This window comes from Bos indicus, chromosome 26 (assembly GCF_029378745.1).
Source record: "Bos indicus isolate NIAB-ARS_2022 breed Sahiwal x Tharparkar chromosome 26, NIAB-ARS_B.indTharparkar_mat_pri_1.0, whole genome shotgun sequence".
Classification (NCBI taxonomy): domain Eukaryota; kingdom Metazoa; phylum Chordata; class Mammalia; order Artiodactyla; family Bovidae; genus Bos; species Bos indicus.
This window is the reverse complement of record NC_091785.1, coordinates 20,153,832-20,166,078: the sequence shown is the minus strand read 5'-3', so window position 1 is coordinate 20,166,078 and position 12,247 is coordinate 20,153,832. Positions and strand designations below refer to the sequence as shown.

Here is a 12,247-nt window from a genome sequence, read left to right as displayed (position 1 = left end):
TTGGCCTCAGCTGCAGGCAGATGGGAACCATGGACAGCCTTTTACCCACACGGGCAGATAAACCTTTTGATCTGGTCACTCTGTGTGTTCCTTCTGGCCAGTCTTTGCCCTATGGAGGTCAGAGGCGGCTTCTGTGTGTCTGCCCAGCGCCTCGCAGAGGTCCATACTTGGATCCATGGAATCTCCCTTTGCTCTCTGTGCTTTGGCAGGAATCACAGTCGCCACTGCAGGACCCCTCTGCAACTTAAGCAGCCTTGCTCTCGCTGCTTTACCCCAAAGAGAAGGGCCTGGAGGAGTCGAAATGCCAGACGCTGTCAGGGCAAACAGGCGAGCGACTGGTGCAGCCTCGACTCCATGGCGCAGGGGCTTTCGCGTCGGGGTCGCAGCTAGAATCGCCCTCCCCAGAGCCTTACTGGGAGGGAAGTAAAAACAAGACGTCCCGCCCGTACCCCAAATGTTACAACGGTATAGTTTCGATCCCTCCCTCCGCTTCCCGAGCCTAGAGGGTTAAATCAGGAGGGTACAACACCACCCCTTCCTCTTACTTCCCGCCTCCCCCCCTCCACCCCCTTACCTTTAAAAAGTTAAAAAATGTCTGCAGTCGAAATCTCTTAAAGGGGCGGTGCTGGTGAACGAGTACTCTTGGCACGAGTCTCTGAGAAGGCTGGCTAGGGGCGTGAGTTCGCTCCACCAGCACCAAAACACTGAAGGGAAAAAAAAAAAAAGAAAAAAGAAAAAAGGGAGAGAGAGCTCAAGAGAGGGGGGGAAAGGAAGGGAAAAAAAAAAGGGGGGGGGGAGGCAGACAGACACACACTTTAGATAAGGACAATTAGTCACCAGCGAGACCCTGTAGGAAGAGAGGTTTAAATCAGAGGGATTTAATGAGGGTGCTCTGTGCCTTCCCTGAAGCCATGCCCTCCAGCAACTCCCGCCCCCCCGCGTGCCTAGCCCCGGTGGCTCTCTTCTTGGCTCTGTTGCTCCATCGCTCCCTTTCCTCCCAAGCTGGAGACAGGAGACCCTTGCCTGTAGACAGAGCTCCAGGTATGAAGGAAAAGACCCTGATTCTACTTGATGTGAGCACCAAGAACCCAGTCAGGACAGTCAATGAGAACTTCCTCTCTCTGCAGCTGGATCCGTCCATCATTCATGATGGCTGGCTCGATTTCTTAAGGTAAGGCAGGGGCTTCGATGGATCATTTTTTTTTTTTTTAAAGTAGCAACCCCCACCCCTTCCTATCCCCCCATTCCAAAGGGGGAAGAAGAAGAAGAAGAAGAAGAAAATACACCAGGCGGATCTCTCAAAGAGAAGAAAGGTTTTCTTCCTCCAGGAATATTTGCTGTTAGGCTGTAACTGGTGATTGAGAAAAGCAATGTTTTCTATTAAGATGCACATGTTTGCAATGCAGAAGGCATTTCAGAAACTTATCAGTTATGACTGAAAAAATGTTGTGCTTACATATATCCACAATTAGCCTCCCGGACTCCTTCTGAAGAGAAACAAGAGATTCAGGGCAGTTACAAAAGCGAAGAAAAGGTCTCGAGCAACAAAGACCCGAGAGGAATGGGTGTGTGTGAGAGAGTGCGTGTCTGCGTGTGTCTGTGAATGTTTAAGCGGGATTCGCACGAAAGTGGAATTTTCCACGGAAAGATCGTTTCGTCAGTTCTCTCCCACTTCCAGACAGAAAATCAATCTAGGCAGAGGCTTGAGCGGTAGGCAAATTGGTTCGGATGTTTTAATTTTATATCCTCTGCTATCCTCTCCAAATTTAAGGACTTTGAAAGATACTTTTAATAGACCGAATGGTCCCCCAGTCCCTCCTCCTTAAATCTGCGGTAACTGCATAGCTTAGTTTTTCTTGAAAGAAAGAAAGAACCCTCGCTGCGGTCATAGCGTAAAAAAGGAGAGCGGAAAGGGTCCTAGAAATACTCTAGGGATGTTTCGGAGGTCTGAGTCTCGCACCGGTGGATTAGGAAGCCAGGAGATTTATAATCGTGGATTCTACATTACTTTAGGGCTTGGACTCTTAATTGGGGCGCACCCTCTCCCCGGTTATTACTGTTCAGCAGTTAGGCAACCACGATCCCTTCACAACAGGGAGAGAGTTGCATTGTAAAAATAAATTGTCTACAATGTCGAATACAAATGTTGAGTTTTAAAAAATCCCCTCCAAATTGGAGCTCAGCTGTGGGCTCCCTCGAAGAGCTCCGAGCGCTCTCAGTCTCACTTCTCTGCCCTGAGGCCGCGTCCGCCGTGCGTCTTTCGTGAGTATCTTTCACTCTCCGCGAAATTCGAGTTTGCTTCTAGTGTGCGCCCGCCCCTCAGTTCTCCGGGTCTCTCCTGCCCTCGGCCGGGCGGGAGGACGCTGCAGGTAGCGGGAAGCGCAGTTTGGGGCGTTTCTTCCACGTGGAGCGAGCGTTGCGGGAAAGCTGAGTGCTTGCTGTTGCGGCTGCCGAGGCCGTTTCGGTTCCTGCCCGCGCCTCTGCTGGGAGGGCGGGAACAACTCTGCGCGGCCCGGATTCCTCTTCGGCAGCTCTTCATGCAGCAGCGCGCGTCTTTGAGCTCGCCCGGAGAGTTGGGTGGGGTGGGGGGCCGGCGACGGGGGGGCGACTACACTCCCTACTTGCATCGCGGTTCTCCAGCTGCGCGGACTCCTTTGGAGTTCTTTTGCTTCTTATCTTAAAAACAACAACAAAACCTTTACTGTTCTCGCTAAATGCTTGCCTCAGAAAAGACTGTGGAAGGCGGCTTTTCGGGAAAGAAGCCGTGGCGGGGCGTATTTGCATTGGCTGTGCAGGCTTCCGGCTGGATGGTTGTTGGAAACGCCGGTTCCGCGGGGCCGGACTCGCGCGACGGTCTCCTCTGCCAGCCGTGGGCCCACACGACGCCCGATTGCGCCCGCTTGGTAACGCAGTCCTGGAGTCCACGGCCAGGGTATCCTTCTCCCTACTGGGACTTCTCTGGGCGGCCACAGCTTTTGTCCGAAACTCTGAAACCGGAGTCTCCGTTGTTCCCCCACCCCCCCTTTCCTATCCACCGTCTTCAAGATGCTCTTTAGTACCATTTGGATTTGCATTTTCAGAACCTGAACCAGAAAAGCGTTAAAAATAACTTAGAAATCCGAAACTCAATGGCAGATGCCCTTAGCATTAAGCGTATCCGCATTGCTCTTCTCTGCGCCTTCCCTAATTAGCTTTTGGCTTTTAAAAAACCTATTTATGGAAATCCTGAACCTAAATAGCTGTAAATGCCATTGTTCTGATGCTCTTCAGAGTCTGCTGCGACGCGCACGTTCCACATTTCGGCAAACTTCACTTTCCTCAGAGCTTCCAAATGATCCCAAGTGGGAATGGAAAAAGATGGAGCCCAACTGGGGGGGGCGGGGGCGGTGTGGAGAGAAGGTCGTTACCTTACCTGAGATCTGGCTGAGTTATTTCAGGGACCGAAGAGACCTTGCTTTTACTGTGCAAGGGTGTAGGGAGTGTTCTCAGAAAGACAAGGATTTGGGAGATGCATGCAGTTGTTATAAGGTAGTGGAAAAGGAAAATCAACTGGCGTTGAGAAAAAGAAAAAAGAATCAAACTTGATGTCAGATGCCTGGTCTGAGAGAAAGAAGGCGGGTTTCACCTTCTGCATAGAGGTTGCGGTTGCCCCTGGGGCAGAGGAGGCAGATTCCCTCTTTCAGCCGAGAAGTTTGGCAAACGTCGGAGCCCGAGGTCCCTGCGCTGCGCGACTCCTTTCGGAGCGCTTTCCCGGCAGGGGCAGAAGCCCAGCAACTGCGCCTTAGTCCAGTATTCTCAGCAGAAGCGTACCCCCACCTATGCACACACTGTTAACAAACAGTCTAACTCTTTGTAAATACTGCCTTACGTGAGCACCGTCGGGGTGCCTGAAGGAGAGGGCCGCGACCAGCTGGGCGCAGGAGGCGAAGTGCCGGGTCCCTCGGCCCAAAGCTAGGCGGGCTAGGGTGCCAGGCGAAACTCCACAGAGAGTAGAAAGAGGGATTTGCTGGTGCCCTGCGGCCTCTCGCTTGTCCCCCGTATCCTTTCCTTTCTCCTTCTCTACCCCTGCAGCTCCAAGCGTCTGGTGACCCTGGCCCGGGGACTTTCGCCCGCCTTTCTGCGCTTCGGGGGCAAAAGGACCGACTTCCTGCAGTTCCAGAACCTGAGGAACCCGGCAAAAAGCCGTGGGGGTCCCGGCCCGGATTACTATCTCAAAAACTATGAGGATGGTGAGAAACTTGGTTCCCACTTTTGTTGGGTGGGTAAAGTTTGGGGAGTGCAGGGGAGCAATCTGTGTGTGTGTGTGTGTGTGCGTGTGAGGGGGCGTGCAGATTTGGAGGAGGACCAGGTTGGAGCTCACTTGAAAAACTGGTAGCTGTAGGCGAGGGGACACAGGAGTGTGGGAGTTCTGAAGTGATTAGGTAAAGGGGGCTCCTCAGGTTCTCCTTGTCCAGGCTCCTGGCTTTTCTTGGGCGGATGAGTCTCAGACAGAGGCCCAGAACTAGTAGCCAAAACTTCTGGCTGACTAGTCCTGTGGGGAGAAAGTTCAAGGAATTTCTTGAGAAAATTCTTTCAGGTTCGTAGGCTGTTAAAGGGTCAGGGTCACATTTCCTTCTTGAAATTATAGGAAAAGTTGCCTTTTGTTTTTCTTATTCCTTGCTTTCCTGAGATGAGGCTACCGGTCTTCAGCCGTTTTTGAAATCCACTAAAATTTTCTGGAACAATCCCTTTTAGATTGGTCCCTTGTTGGAAAGGTTTGAAAATCTTTGCAGTGAGTTCTCCTTTAGACTGCCTAATCTCAGAATCACACTTTCCCACCCCCTAAATTTCAAAATGGGGTTATAACTGCCAGCTTTTCCTGCCAGGATCAGAGTTGAGTGCTGGAAGGGCTTTGAAAACTCTGAATCCCATTCTAATATGAGAGGCCAATTTTTTTTTTTTTTTTAAATATACGAACAGTCTCATTTTTACTAGGGAAAAGTGAAAATAATATTTTTAAAAATTGTTTAGAGGGTTTGGTTTTAATATCAATGAACTTTCTTTGTGGGTAAAATAGGCAAGATGGCAATTGTTGGGTCTTCAGCCACTAAGGTAGAAGATTAGATTCTACCTTAGATTGCATAGAAGAAGCATTAGTGTCCATTCCTGGAGGACTATCTCTGCCCTGCTGTCCCTTTTCATATGTGAGCTACAGTTTTATTTTTAAAGGGCTCAGGGACATGTTCTCAGAGCTCCCTGGATTTTGTTACATCTTGTCCTTATAAATCAGCAAAACGAGGAAAAGCCTGTTGTATTTTCTGGGGCTTTCACTGAACAGGAATTCTGGAGAGTTGGGATCTATTTCAAGGTTGGCTGAGAAACTTTTTTTTTTTTTTTAAGTGTCAGATGAGAAAGAGGGCAAGGCTGAGGCTTCTTGAGTTTGAATCCTGAATCAGACTTACTCTTTTACAACATTTGCCAAGTGTGTAGGTGTTTAAGACTACATCTTTTCAAAGGTAAATGTCATTACTATGAAAATGTGGATTGCAGGTAGACTTTGCTGTCACTCAGCATAAAAGGCTGAAAGCTAAAAGATAATCCCGAGCAGCAGCTCTGATGGTAATTTGACCCAGTGCTTTTTAGCTCCCAGGGTCACTGTCAGCTTTGTGTTCAGGTACAAGAAGGGAGGATATTAATGGTTTTCCTGATGAAACTGCTCTTCTTTGAGTCCATTTGAACTACTTCGTCTTTAGTTTGTGAAAAAACTTGTAAGAGTCCCAGGAACCACTGTGGGGGATAGTGGGGGGGCATTATAAGTTTAGGAATTAGCCTTTTTCTCCAAAATTTGTACCTAGGGTTATATTACATATTCACTGAGAATGGGAGATCTGCTTAAAATGAAGGTTACAGTTTGTTTCCATTTGTGAAAGGAGAAAGTGGGCATCACGGGGAGAAAGGAAATTGGTAGAAGGCCGTGCTCCATAAAACTTCATAGAATTAGGAAAAAATCAGAAATAGAAAAGATCTAAGAGGTCATCTTCATTCTTCCCACCACTTCAGGGGCCAGTACAGTATCATTCCATATGGAATACTTTTCTTGTCTTGTCCAACATGGTATTAAATATCTCTAGGAATGTAGTTTTCACCACTCCTGTGGGAGAAAGTTCTTTTGTCCCATAGGTTTTTGTTGGTAAATTTCTCCTGAATTTTCCCTTTATATTCTCCAAATATGTGAATATTCCTTTTTGCACTGTTTTAGACATTTATCTTCAAAATAATTTCTTTGTTGTGAGTGTCAGCTTCAAAAAACAGGTTTCCTCTTAGCTGTTTTTTTATCTAGACTACCTGGATTTAATTCTTTTAAAACTTTCTTTAAAGTCAGTCCTTCCAGACACTAATCTGTTTTATTGCTCCTAGCTGAACTCCTTTTGATTTATGTCTCCCTGGTAATAAGATGCTCTGAACTATATCAGTATTTGAGGCCTTTGCACAGCTAAAGAGAGTAGGAATGCCCTGTTTCTGTCCTTTGATGCTCACATATCCTTAAATCACCCATATTGTCTTGTTACATGTTGTGTTGCAGAATTAAAGGCAAAAATGGTTTTGGTATAGGCTCAGCAATTTTGTAAATATTATACTTCAGTCATCACTTTTCATCTAGTGATAACTATCATCATAATGAGCCTCATAAAATAATTAGGTTTTCTCAGTAAATGGCTGTGTAATAGGGTCATTTGGGCATAAGTACCTAATTTTTTTTAAAAAGAGATGTATTGGCTTAAACATAGTATAGAATAATGACATACATTTTGAATAATTAGATATAGCTACTGGCACATGATGAAACTGAGTGACATAGGGAGGAGAATATGGAATTTGGATTCAGAAAACCTGTATTTCAGGCCTGACTCTATCACTTATGAATATGTGGCCCTGGGCTTGCTGCTTCTGTATAATATATGGATGATGATAATACCTGCTGTGCATTGCTTCTGTGAGGGTTCTGAGAGGTAATGTGTATAAAATATTTTGTCAACTGCAAAGGCTAAATATGAAGGCTAAATATTCCTACTTTTATTAAAGGCAGCTTCAGAAAATTTATAATATATATATTTAATATTTTAAAGTGGAACTAAGAAGTAAATAAAATACAGTAGACCAAAGAAGAAAGACCATAGAAGAAAGGAGATAGAATTAGGGAATTGTTTGAGAGGGTTAAGAAAATGTAGGGAGAATTCTCTTTAAGAAGTAGAGGTGGAGAACATAAGAGTGATTATTTTTTTGTGTGTGGTAATGAGAGAAGAGACTAATACTTGGTTTTGTTATATACTAACATTTAAAGGAACTGATACCCAGCTTGGGTAATGTACACTTTTCTGGTTAATGCATTCATATTGCTACCTTGAAGTGACTTTTTGTTTTTGTTGTTTTTCTCTGAACTAACTGAGCAATTAGCAAGTCATGTGGCTTGTATTTTCTGAATACTTTTAAAGCATTTTAAGGCAGCTGCATTTCCTCTTTCTAAAGTCACTGTTTATATATCACTTTGGGAACTTCTCTAGTTAGTCCTTTAATACAGTTACCTATTCCACTTTAGCTTAGGCAACTTGAATTTCATACAAACATGATGGAAGAAATGAAAATAGGAAATAGGATTATTCTTCATACTTTGGGGTCTTACCCTGTGCCTAACTTCCTTTTGGTTCTATGTGATGTTACGCTATTCTTGCTCCTAACAAAGAAATCATAGGTTAATCTTTTGTTCTTAAATTTATTTTGCTACAGTCTGCTCCTCTTTGTTATATATTCAGTGTGCTTTATTTGTATGCCTGTCTCTTTACTGCCATAATCATATCTTTAATCAAGGTATATACCATTTATTGTGCACATCAAAAGCCAGTTTAATATTTTTAAAATATCATGTTCATCATGTCACTCTTTTGCTGGAAATCTTTTGATTATTTTTGGATTGCTTACAGGAAATGTTCAAACTCCTCAACTTGCCATTCAAAACCTTTTTAAAATCTCAGCTTATCTTTTGTACTCTTATGTTTTCATATACCTTTTATTGCAGCTTTGCTTGATTTTCACTGTTTCCTTAAAACACCTTTATCTCAACCCCTTGTGTTCAGCCATTCTGTCTGTGCTTTAAATGCCTTTTTCTTGGCTTTGTTAAAATCTTACAACCCACTTTACCCAATTTTGCAAGTGCCCCTTATTTCCATAAGCCTTTCCTGAACAGGTCATTTCATAGTTATCTTTTCTTTCTTTGGACGGTTGCAGCTTTCTTTCTTTTGGCCCCTTCTGTCTTTTACTTTTTAATAGAATGTAAATTATTAATAGGAAGGGACCATATATAACTGTTGCATATCCCAAAATGTCTAGCATTCTAACACAGAGTAGAACTTCAGCAAATATTTCTAGATGCCTACTAGGTTAAAAGCATGTTAAAGGCACTGGAAAAATGGAGGTTGCCAATGAAGAAATGTGTAAACACATACATAAAAATTCTATTCATTTTTTACCTTCAATGCATTTTCCCATGAAGTCCATTCTTAATATTTATTTAATGACATACTTCATTATTTTAACTGTGTTCTCTTTATCTTTGGTAGTCTAAGTGCCTTGGTTTAATACTGTGTGTTAAATCAACTTTACCACCTGATTTAAAGCCTTGCACTGGAGTCACACTTTTTTTTTTTTTTTTTATCATATCTGTTTCTTCTTTGCCTTTACTTTAGTTTTGCTTGGTTGACCTTTTGTAGTTTCTACATCTAATTTTCCAACTCACAGTTTAATAGTACCTTTTCACAAATTTAAATGTTGTTTTCAATTTTCATTTCCTGAGAGCTTCTGAAATCCTAAATAATGAATGTGGAGTACACTTTGTAAACTCTAAGGCACTATACAACTAATATTATTGTTCTCCTTTCTCCAGGAAGTTTTCCTAGTTTTAGTAGAGGTGAGGTAGTTAATTCTTTGTCTTTCTATTCTCAGTCCATCCATCAGGACATATGACATAAGAACAGCACAACTGCCAAAATACATATTTGCCTTGAACATACACACTTTGCACTGTCTCACTTTATTTTACATAAATGTTTCTTGAAATTCAACTATGTTTAACAAGTCTTTATTGATTACCTGATCTGTGTTTAGTTTGATGCTGGACAAAATGGCAGATTATCAAACAAATAAAAGATACAGTACCATATCAACATTAGAGCACAACTGTAATTATTGCTGTAGGCAAGATCCACTAATCAGTATTAAAATAAGTAGGCGTAGTTTAAAGCAAAATGGGATATTTGCATAGCATCAAACATTTCTCTCATAGTATTAATTAATTATTGTGGTGGTTTTAGCATATGGCCACCAATTCTTTGATACATTTAGGATGTGGAGCTTCTGTTCTCTGCTTGAGTGTGGGCTGGATTTAACAACTTGTTTCTAAAGAAGAGAGTCTGTAAGGGGGAAAATAGTAACTTTACAGTGGAGAAGCTGTCTGATATCATTTCAACAAAGTGATCAAGGTTAACATCAGCAGATGAGTCATGTTGATATCATGTATTCCCTGATATCATGTGATGAGAGGACACTTTACCTTTGTGATATTCTCTCCTCAAATCCATAACTCTCTGTAAATATGAGAAAACACTAGTCAAATTGAAGGATACCCTACAAAATACTTGACCTTTCCCCTTCAAAAGACATTGTCCAGCTATCAATGATCTAATAGCTTGTTAGTGAGATAACATTTGACAGGGAAAATAGAGATGAGTACTGGCTGGACTTACATGGGAGTTAGGTTGGGCCTTGTGAAATATAGAGATGAGGAGAGAAGACATTATATTCAAAGGAAAGAGCATGAGGCAAAGCCGAATTATGTGTTTGGGCAATATTACCCTATTTACCACCCTGCCTAAATAGAAGGTACATGTTAGAAATTATCTTAGTTCATATTGCTAGAAGCATAACATTTCTTTTTATAGAAGCCTATTTGCATACTTTTGTTAATTCAGAAATGTGTATAATTTAAGTTATGAAAGGCACATACTAGAAAATATTCTAAGAATATTTTCTTAGAATGAATATTCTAAATGAATAGAATGAATATTCTAAAAATATTCATTTTTCTCAAATGTCTAGTTTGGATTTAAAGAAGTTCTAGTGTAATGTATTTTTGTTAGCTTCAAAATATGTAATTACAAAAGAAGAAAGTACATGTGGAAGAGTAAAGTTTGGTTGGGTAAATCCAGATCAGATGATGGGAATGTTGAATTTTAAACATAGTAAAATGGAATTGGCCCTATAGGAAAATAGAGGCTATTATAAATATTTTTACTCTATTGGAGAAGGGAAGGACATGTTTTCAACATGGGCAGTGACCCTTGCCCTTCCCCATTTTTTTCTAAATCATTGCACACATTCATATATTTTAGCTAAAGTGTGTTACAACTGCACTTGATGAGGTTTGAGTTATGAAGCATGTTTGAAGCACAGATAATTTAAAACTAAATTATTAATTTGGTTCTTATAGGGTATATAAAGTAAAGGTTTTAGGATTTACGTGATAATTTTTATCACTCTTCTTTTATAGAGTAAAAACAGGCTACTATTTCATGTTTATTCACTCATGAATATACTCATTGAACAGGAAGCTAGTTCCAGGCTCGTTTGGTGCTGAGGCTGAGAAGATGAATGAGGCCCAGGTACAGTTGTCAAATTATATACTCCTGACCTCTTATCACTTCAGAGCATCAGCCAAAAATAATTTCTAAAGATTTTTTAGGCCAAGAAAAGCCTCCACTCCAAGGTCAGCATTTAGCATTTCATGATTTGTCTGCCAGCAACTTTAGAAGGATTTGACACAATTTAATATTGTATTAAAGGGTGTCAGAAATTACCTGAAGTTTTATGTGTATTTTATTCTGCCTTTTGGAAACAAAGTGGATGTGTTTTCTGTAATTTTTGAAATTTGGTACCCAGGTCCGGAGTGCTAGTTGCAGCTCACTATATATACCCCTGTGAATTTAATGTGGTATCTCACAAAGATAGTTATCATACCATTTGGTCACAGTTTAGTAATTGTGGATCTATCTAGTGCTGGAAGTGGTAGAGAAGAGATATGAAAACTCTCGTCTACTGCTTGTAGAGTTGACTTAATTTCAGTGAATCAGAAAATAGATGTTTCAATCACAACCACATTTTGCATAATTTATCACCTGATAATTGGGTACAAAGGTAATCCACAAATTGTTGTGTGTTCCTGTTGTGTTGCTGTTGCCAATACCAGATACCACTATTTCTCTTGCCATATTTATTTACATCCTATCTTCTCTTCTCCCAAGGCCTCCTGGTGGCATGGGTACCTCATGGAAGAAAAGAAATTTCTTTCAAAATTCCGTGGGCCTCTTCAGCCTGCCAGTCACATGGTCTGGGTTTGTAGAGGCAGGAAGGAGCCTCTTCTGAGAATCCTTCATCAAAGTGGATTAGATGTTAAGACTCTTAACGTCTGTGCTTCTTAGTACCTTAATCAAATTTTCAGCTGTCTCAGTCTGTGAGTAATGGATTGGAACTCTGAATAGTGTGTGTGTATATATGAGACAGAAAGAGATAAAAATAGACAGAGAGTATGAATACATGAGCATGAAAGAATTTCGTGTGTTTTGTTTTTTTTGCACTTGTCCACAGATAGTGATGTAGACAAGTAAATACACATTGGTGGACTAGTAGCTAGTACTGTGGAGGTTCCCTGGTGGCTCAGACAGTAGAGAATCTGTCTGCAATGAGGGAGACCTGGGTTGGGAAGATCCCCTAGAGAAGGAAATGGCAACCCACTCCAGTATCTTGCCTGGAGATTCCATGGACAGAGGAGGCTGGCAGGCTGTAGTCCACGGGGTCACAAAGAGCTGGACACAACTGGGTGGCTAACACAGCTAGTGCTGTAGAAGGTATAGATATCTTGTTGGACTCCTTTGTCTTTTGGTTTCATAATCAGTTTTGTTCACTTTAGTACAGTGGAAGACTATAATTTTGCTTAATTCAATACATGTTTTTTGATTATAAATCATATCCCAAGCTTAGTGCTAGATACTGTGGCTACGCAAGAGGAATAGAATATGAACCATACTCTTAAAGTGGTCTTACATATTCAATAGAATTTTTCAATGGTCTTGAGTATCATGTTTCTTTTTTAATCAGACTAATCTTTGTCAAGTCTTTCCATTTTGCTCATCCTATACCCTCTACCTGAACACTGATTTTC

General features: G+C 41.7%; 1 protein-coding gene across 1 annotated transcript in view; it reads left to right on the top strand.

The window, feature by feature from the left end:
• Positions 1-395: 395 nt before the first annotated feature.
• The window catches only part of HPSE2 (heparanase 2 (inactive)), a 724,439-nt gene continuing 712,587 nt past the window's right edge, over positions 396-12,247 (top strand). The window contains exons 1-2 of the mRNA XM_019953208.2: positions 396-1,171; positions 4,072-4,229. Of these exons, the coding sequence (XP_019808767.1) occupies positions 882-1,171; positions 4,072-4,229 (448 nt within the window). The 5' untranslated portion in view covers positions 396-881. The remainder of the gene's footprint in view (positions 1,172-4,071; positions 4,230-12,247) is intronic.